At 43.1% G+C, this 9,133-nt stretch overlaps 1 protein-coding gene across 8 annotated transcripts in view; it reads left to right on the top strand.

Moving 5' to 3' along the window:
* Tmtc4 (transmembrane O-mannosyltransferase targeting cadherins 4) overlaps positions 1-9,133 on the top strand; it is a 63,629-nt gene that overhangs the window by 22,704 nt on the left and 31,792 nt on the right. For 4 of the 8 annotated variants that reach the window (XM_021182603.2, XM_021182604.2, XM_029468857.1 and 1 more), the window contains exon 6: positions 8,447-8,550. In XM_021182603.2, coding sequence (XP_021038262.1) covers positions 8,447-8,550 — 104 coding nt within the window. The remainder of the gene's footprint in view (positions 1-8,446; positions 8,551-9,133) is intronic. The other 4 variants (XM_021182605.2, XM_029468858.1, XM_029468860.1 and 1 more) reach the window with 1 other exon arrangement.

The raw sequence follows: 9,133 nt of genomic DNA, 5'->3' as shown, positions 1-9,133 counted from the left end.
GGTTTTTCGAGACAGGGTTTCTCTGTGTAGCCCTGGCTGTCCTGGAACTCACTTTGTAGACCAGGCTGGCCTGGAACTCAGAAATCCGCCTGCCTCTGCCTCTGCCTCCCAAATGCTGGGATTAAAGGCCTGCACCACCACGCCTGGCCCTGAGGGATGGTCTTGTTACATTGTAGCGCATACACTTTAAGTTCTCAGCTCAGCCAAAAGTCAACAAGAGCTCAGAGCCTGTTTTTTGTTTGTTGGTTTGGTTTGGTTTGTTGTTGTTGTTGTTGTTAAACCTTTATCCTGTTGCTGTCCTGTTTTGGTTCAGCCAGGAAATCAGAGTTTTCATTCCTTTACATTTAGCTTAAGATATTTCTTTTTCCTTTGACTTAGAATCATGATGCTTAAAAAGTAAGCCTAGTCAATTGGGTGACATACCTGTCATCCAAATACTCTGGAGGCAAAGGGAAGAGGAATTGTGAGTTTGAGGCCAGCTTAGACTATAGTAAAGAACTTACTTTATAAATAAATGAATAAATTGGCAATAAATAAATAAATAAATAATAAAAAGTAAATGGCTGTGCCATACAGACACCTGTTTTTAGTTTGGGGTCATTGCTGGTGGGTTGTTTGTCTCTTTCTTCTCTGCCTTCATTTTCTTTGGATTCCTCCCCTGCTTGAATTTCTTTACATGGTCCCCTATGTGAGGACAGCAAGTCTGACTCTCATTCTGTGCATGGAAGCAGGCTCCGTTGGTTCCAGTACTTGGAACACGAGTCTGATGCTCATTGTGTAGCTCTGGCAGCTACAGAACTGTGACCACCTGTCGTGATGGCCCGGTTCCCACACACACCATGATGTGCCAGTTTCGCTCCGCAGAGCTGCCAGGCAGAGGGTGGTGAAGAGGGCTAGCTTGTACAATGTGCTGCTCTTGCTGAAAGGAGGGCTTCCCTCTGGAAGGAGTGCCAAGTCAGAGACGAATGCTTCATTAAATTGGTCACATCTGTTGGCACTTGTGGGTGTCAGTGCTGACAAGTGTCTTTCTGCTGGTTGGAGTTCTTCCCTTCGCTCCTTCATCCTTTGCCTCCATTGACCTAAGGGACTGTGTCATCGTGGATAATAGAGATATGGAGTGGGGCGGACCTCCCATGTTCTGAGTCTTATGCCATTGGCACTTGTGCTAGGTTATTGCCCTGGAAAGTGGCTTTCCTCCACGTGAAAGGTACAGAATAGCTACAGATGGTTTTGTTATTTCTTCCTGCATCTTCTGAGCTTAAAAATCTAACAGTATGGACAAAGTTAGGGCCATGAATTCCAGTAGATACTTGAATAGAGAGCTGCATTCAAGTTAGAATTAACTGTCTTAGGGAGACTTTATTTCTACACAAAGATTATTCATAAAATTGTAACTGGGTTATTCATAAATGGAATGCAACGTTGGTTTTAAGGTTACTGTTTCTCACAGTTGCTTTTAGGTTGAAAATTATTACATTTTATATGCATTTTATACACACACACACACACACACACACACATATATATATATATATATATATATATATATATATATATATATATTTAAAATTAGCCTTTTACACGATGAGGATACTTCCATCCTGAAGAGGTTAGAAGGCTAAGTTAAAAATGAAAGAACTTGTCTTCTAACTGTATTTGTTCACACCGAGAAGATTACTAACTTTTTGGTATTGCTGCATAGTTGCATAAGAAATGTGGCAATGTAAAAGACTTCTAGTAAACATGGAGCTAAAATAAACCATTAACTTGGTTCTATATGCAAGGTAGCCTAGTGTTTCTGTCACTGCGATGAAATACTTGGAATGAGAGTTTCTAGCATTTGGTTGCCTGGTTAAAAACAGCCACAAAAAACCCCATGAAATCCAAATTCACCTAGGTTATGTTGCAGGTTGACCTCCTTAGTTGCTTCGATGAATCGAGATTAAAAGTAAGTCTTAATTTAGGGTGATTGCATGGATTAAAAACTATAGTAGATGGGGTTGTCCCAGAACTTAGAACAGGTTTCTCAGTTTAAGTTTCTACCCACTCCTGTAATATAAGCATTTTTGCCAATGCTTTGTATATTAGTTGACTCTGGTTTATAATGTCCAGGCATACTACACATTTGTGAAGAAGAACCCCTTGATTTATATGAAATAATTTTAGAGATTTATCCATTTATTATTTTGTGTGTATGTGTATGTGCCCGAGTGTATGTGTGTGCATCACAGGCTGGCAGGCAGACACCTGTGTGCAAGAGCATAGGGGTTCTCTGGAACTGGAGTTATGGGTGGTTGTGAGATACCTCACGTGGGTGCTGGAAATGAAACCTGGGTCCTCTAGAAGAACAATGAATGTTCTTAACTGGTGAGCCATCTTTCCAGCCCCAGATGATACGATTTTAAAAGGTAAAGTTTTCTAGTTTGGATGCTGGAAGACACGCTAACACATACGCATGTTTAGTCCTAAGGCTTCTGATAAAATACTGATAGCTCGGTGGCAAAGAGTAGATGAGAAAATGTTAGATTTAAATCAGCAGACTCATTTCATACTTTGCAAGATCTCAGAGGTGTGGATGGAATGTAGACAAAGCAGTGTGCAAGGTGTTTCACTTGTGAGCTGAGGTTGATTCTGAGGTTACAGAAGCTGCCATATATAGAAACATAACAGGCACATACTTGTCTTTGTTTTTCCTTTTTCAGTTCCCACTGTTTAAGTTTCAGGAACAAGTGGTTTGGGAATGTAGCTTAGTTGCTAGAGCGCATGCAAACCATGCATAAAGCCCTCAGTTCAGGCCCCAGGTCCACAAGAACCAGGACTGTAATCTTAGCACTCAAGAGCTGGAAACAAGAGCATCAGAAATCAAGGGTCATCTTCTCCATAGTGAGTCTGAGGCCAGGCTGGAGTATAAGTCTCCCTGTCTCAAAAAAAAAAAAAAAAAAAAAAAAAAGAAAAAATGTGAGATGATTTTAGTCTATCAGAAATACAATTTTATATGGAATCAGTATAAAATGTGAAATACACATAATTTTTTTCACACAGAAGTCTTCAGACTCTTGTGTGGCAGTGCAGCACATCTCAGCTGGGACTAGATAAAGTCCAAGCGCTCGTTAGCTTTAATTACTTGCTTTTATATAGGAACAGGTCTGGAGTGTAGCTCTCTGCAGGTGAAGCCGTCAACTGGGTTAATAACTGACCATTGAAGTCTTGCCTTTGATCTGAAATTGCCGCTGATTTTGGTTACTGAAGCTGAAGTAACTTCAGCAGAGAAGTGCTGTCACCAGGCAGGCAGGTTTTTGGGTGTCTGATATCAGAAGCCTAAGGGAGGATTTCGGTGAAGGACGTGAAATTGGAGGAGGTTTAAGTGCTTCTATGGCTGTGATAAAGCATGGCCAAAAGGAGTGTGGAGAGGAAAGGGTTTGTTTCAGTTTGTAACTTCCACAGCACAGTCTGTGGTGATCAAAAACCATCCGGGTGACTTAAGAATGAAACTCAGCTCCGCTGGATTTTATTGTAACTGGTGCTGCACCAGGAAGGACTTCTAGAGTCTGGCCCAGGTCATTTTACTTTAGCTGTGTTTAAGCACAGCACAATTTTGGAAAAAAAAATTTGGTAACAACTGAGTCCCACGTGCAAGTGCACAGCAGTTTAAGATGTTTATATTGAGATTCTTTACCAAGTACATCTGGCTGCTTTCACAAGAATGGATGTTGTTGTCTTGGAGATAGTGCCCAAGAAGTTAGGGTCTAGGGAGCTTGTCTGAGTTAAACATAAGGCCTGTGGGTGTCAGGATTGGCCTGGCCCTAAGATAAACATAGAAGTCACTTAGGCTCTTAAGTCACTTAGTAAAGCACATGGGATATCACTCATAAGAATGGTTTAGGGTCTAACACAGTGCTCAAGACTTAGGAGGAAAGAGTCTGGGGTAAGTCAAAACAAAAATTCTGGAAGATACAGGCAGAGTTTGTCTCATCAGATAGCAAAGGATCATCAGGTTGTAAAAACTACATCATTCCTTGCATTCCAGGAAGAACGGCTAAGCACCTTATTCCATTGAAGAGGTAACCTGTGTGTTCCTTCACCTTCCCTGGCTTCTCCAGTGCCTATCATGTGTACAAGACCTTATCGCCCTCTATAACCATCTATCTTTGAAGGAAGTCAGGGCAAGAGCTCAAGGCAGGAAGCTGGTGGCAGGAACAGAAGCAGAGATAGTAGAAGATAATATTCAGCCTGTTTGTTCATACAACTCATGACCACCAGCCCAGGAACAACACTGCTCGCAGTGAGCTGGCCCTCCTACATCAATCCTCAATCAAGACAATACCCAAAGGCCTTCAGACCAACCTTGTGAAGACTTTCTCTCAGATAAGATTCCCTCTTCCCAGATATGTTAGGATTGTGCCAAGTTGACAAAAACCAACCTGCACAAAAGGGATAGTATAGCTCTAGAGTGACCCTAGGGGAAAAACAGCTCAATGAAGCCAGAGGCTGCGTTTCCTGTCTTGTTTCCATGCAGCCCACTGAGAGTGTTCGCCATCTCTAAAGGAGGCTGCTTTGAAATCTAGACAAGACTAGTGGAATGTGAGCCTCTCATTTTCACACGTACATAGTATTTAGCTTTGTGTTAATAGGGTGTCTTTGAGAATTACATGTTTTAACGGAGGAACTGGGAATTTGTTTCCTCCTACACCCCCATGGGGGAAATTTCATCCACATTATATTTAAGTAAAACACAAAGTAATTCCATTTTTCTAGGAAGATTTAAAGTGATCTGGACATGTGCTTTTGAAATTAATAATTTAGGAGATTTTATTACATTTAGGTGAGACGTATGAAGGGAGAATGATTTACAAGTCAAATCTATAAAAATATTGGTAAAATAGAATTGGTACTGAACGTAAAACCCAGGGCAAGATTCCACCGCTTCAGGACAGCTGAGCTAACCATAGAAGCTCATTGAGATACACAGACTTTGGACCCGGCTAATCTCACTGTGTAATGTTTTTTTATTTGCAAGTTCTCTACATAAAGTTTTTATAATTAAAAATAAATAAATCACATCCAGGTAACATGTTGAGGTAGAATCGAGCAGAATAAGTTTTAGGCTCTGTGCTCAGTACATGCAAGCACGATGGGAATGAAGTGAGATGGGGTACCTCATGCTAGCTAGGTCTGAAACACACAAAGCCTCAACTCAGAATCCTGCTTAGTGTAAAGGCTTCTGGAGATGGGGGTGGTTCTGATTGTCATCTTTTAGTATTACTTATATATGTCATTTTTTTTTAAAAATAAAGCCATTCTTCATTTGTTTGATAGAAGGAGATAAATATGAAATGGTTCTTAGTGGAGAAACACTGACTACCAGGCCCTCTGCCACCTGAACAGCTTGGAGCCAAGCCATGAAATTTAGAGAAGCAAGCTTGTGCTCAGCCTAAGGAATAATATTCCTGATGGACCAGAGTTTAAGAGTGAAAGGGGTTGTCATGAGATGTTCAGGCCTGTGCTGAAGTTACTCAAGGCAAGGCCAGGTGGCCCCCTGCTGGAAGCATCCTGGAAAGGGTTCTTTTTTATTCACCCAGCACGTGTTACCACTCCAGAGTCATTGGGTACTGCTGCTATTTGGTCAGGACAGTTCTCAATTGCTCCTCTAAGCCAAGCAGGGTGGCAACAATGTAGCTAAATGCAAGCTTGCTGCCAAGGGTGATGTTGTAGGTATATAGAGTGTCCAAAAGGTCTGGGAAACATGTTAAAAGGGCTCATGGCTTGCTACTTGCTCTTGTCAGGACTCCTGACTCAAGAGGCCTGGGTAGGTTGTAATTCTGCAATTGGGGGGAGAGGGGGTTCAAGATAGGGTTTCTCTGTATAGCCCTGGCTGTCCTGGAACTCACTTTGTAGACCAGGCTGGCCTCAAACTCAGAAATCCGCCTGTCTCTGCCTCCCAAGTGCTGGGATTGAAGGTGTGTGCCATCACTGCCCGGTGTTAATTCCTCATTTTTAGCAAGATCTAAGTTTGGGCTCCAGGGGCTGAACCCTGAGTAGCACTGGTTTAAAGGGGGGGGGTCTCCCAAGTCATTTGAGAACATCTGTAACCCATTTGGATAGAGGTGCTACTGTTGTCTAATAGTAGAAATGCACATTTCCTGAGATATGTAACATTGTCTCCATAACAAAGCATCAAACAATCAAATATTTAAAGTTGAGAAATTCCCCTCTGGGGCAATAACAGAAAATCCAGTGTCTATAATACACTTAAGAACCTCCTGGAGGATTGTGGGTTATGATTACCACAGTCCATAGGCTACAGCTCCTCCTAACTTAATCTGAGGGGTCAGTTAGGGACACTTACCCACAGGCAATCAGACAGGCAAGCCACTTGCTGTTATAACTGGAGTAAAGCAAGTGGATTTGGAAGGGAGACTGCCTGGGAGAATGTGGGTGTGGCTTCACAGTTTAAGTGACATTTGACAGCTTTATAAGAAGGGTAGGATTTTGCCAGCGGCATGCTAGCCCAAGGGAACAGGCAAGCAAAGAAAAGTGGGACTCTACACCTGGGATGGAATATATACCATGGAATCTAGAGGGGTACCACGTGATCACAGTAGCAAGGCTACTAATGATAGTCATACTCACAGGGTTGTCCTTAGCCTGAAGGCAGCAGCAGGTGTCAGTCCTGGCAGAAAACGGTGCTGCTCAGGAGTCTTTGGGCTTCCAAGGGGTTTAGCTGTCTGCAGACTTCATCACCTTGACAGCTATCTCAGCCCACATCCAGGGAGCGTGAGGTTGAGATCACCTACAGTGCACGCGAAGTACCAGTGGTTACTGGCAAGACATGAAAGACTTCCACCCTGGGGCTTGCCAGTCAGTCCTTAATAAATTACAACGCTTATATCCAGCTAGGGTATACATCATGCATCATGCATGTGAGTGTCACACACACACACACAAACATTTATTGCTGGCTTCTAAATGTTGGTTTCTGGAATGAGCAATTTAATAAGAATCACAGTGTACCTTAGAAACTACACTGCATGCTTGGCACATTTTATGCCGGACTGATTGCCCAGCCAACCCCCTGGACTGTTACAGTGAAGCTCCATGGAAACCTCATCATCTGACCTGAGGAAGTTGCAGTGGTTTGCATGCAGCGGTTATCAGCTGACCTCTGTGGTTTCCACACCACACTGGGTGATTTTCTTATAAAGTGCTGAGTGTTTGATGTGGTTTTTATATGTACTAGGAACTTGGGTCTACAGTAAAAAATGTAACTTTCTCACCTGCTCTATTTTTCCTTCACTCACTAATTACTACAGTTACTTTCTTACAGATTTTTCTAGACTTACAAATTTTTTACGCTTTTGCTCTTGTGGAATATATAACATAGTGGCAAGTCACTCCACTCTAGTTCTTCCCTCTCCTTTCCTGTGGTAGGTTCATTACCCCCTCTTATAGATTGAGGGGAATAAATGGAAGTATCTTGCCAGATGCTGTGTGTTAATAGTGAATAGCAGAGCAGAAGTCAGATTTAAAGTTCTTGTAGTGGTACCCAGACACGCTAATGATTGGTTCTTCTAAGAAGATGCAGTACCTGTTTACTTAGATGAGGGGTGAGGGCTTCAAAGAGCTGCCAGGGATGAGGCCTACCTGTGACACTGTCTCCTTCCAGTTGTTTGGCTTTGGCCACTAGATTGCATTTTTTACTGACCACAGACAGCAATGGAAGTACACCTGCCTCTTCAAAAAGCAACTTAGTGACCATCAGGTACCACGCCTAACCTCCAGGTTTCTCATCAATATAATATATTGAGCAGTATGTTGCCTTGCTGTTGATGCTGAGTCCCCATAACAGTTGCAGCCCAAACAGACTTTGTCTCTAGTGTAGGCAAGATGAGCTGTCCAGCAGTAGCCATGCACCCTCTGGTGGTAGGGTCAGAGCCATTGCACACAGAGAGGAGCAGACCCAACCTAAGTGTGTAGGGCCCAGTCTTTATCCCTGGCATAATGGATGGGAAGATATGTGAGCATTCTGAGCTCCTTTTGGGGGGGTAGCAGTGGGGACCATTGCAGTCATTCTGCAATCAGATGGATTGTTTGTGGCCTCAGAGTTTTCAGCACCACTTGTTAGAATGATCATGTAATGGTGCACAAGTAAGGAAGAAGGAATTTGTTTCATGGGGACTCTGGGTTGTGGCCTTTGTGAGCAGAGCTTACTTATGACACTTCTTATGCCTTGAGATGGGACCGGTGTCCTTTATAGAGGGAACTGTCCAGCTGAAGTAAAAAAAAAAAAAAAAAAAAAAAAAATGCACATTGACCTACTGGAGACCAATGGTTTGGTCCAAACTCAGGTTTCAGATAGTGATTCTGTGAGGCGCATACAGGGAATTCCAGTTTTTGGTGCTGGCAAGATGGAACTTATAACATGACCTATGTGCTTGTTACTCACCAGCAGGTAACAAGGAGGGAACACATTCTTCCACCTTCTGGGTATTGCTGAGTATCTTTCTGGGAGCCGTGGCCATGCTGTGCAAAGAGCAAGGAATCACTGTGCTGGTAAGACCTCCAACACAGATAGGGCCTGTGTCTTAGTCAGGGTTTCTATTCCTGCACAAACATCATGACCAAGAANCAAGTTGGGGAGGAAAGGATTTATTCAATTTACATTTCCACATTGCTGTTCATCACTAAAGGAAGTCGGGACTGGAACTCAAGCAGGTCAGGAAGCAGGAGCTGATGCAGAGGCCATGGAGGGATGTTACTTACTGGCTTGCTTCCCCTGGCTTCCTCAGATTGCTCTCTTATAGAACCCAGGACTACCAGCTGGCACCACCTACAATGGGCCCTCCCCCCTTGATCACAAACCAAGAAAATGCCTCCAAGAGAGACACTGGGGGCCATCCAACTCCCATATCCTCCTCTGCTTCTGTGTGACTTTGCCAGCCTGAGGTTTTAGCCTTTTGGGTCTTGGCTGCCAAATGCCAGCATCTCAGATAGAGAATTGATGGATTCTTCTGACCATGAGTAATGAATTGTGTAAATTGATCTGTGAAAATTTCTTAGGGAGAGGGGCATGTTTCCTCCTTGTAGAGTGGTCCCTTAAAAAAGATAAAAGAATGGCTCAGTTTCCTGGTACACT

The sequence above is a fragment of the Mus caroli genome, chromosome 14 (assembly GCF_900094665.2).
Source record: "Mus caroli chromosome 14, CAROLI_EIJ_v1.1, whole genome shotgun sequence".
NCBI classification, from domain to species: Eukaryota; Metazoa; Chordata; class Mammalia; order Rodentia; family Muridae; genus Mus; species Mus caroli.
Note: the sequence above shows the minus strand (reverse complement) of the source record. Positions and strands in the feature narration are given on the sequence as shown.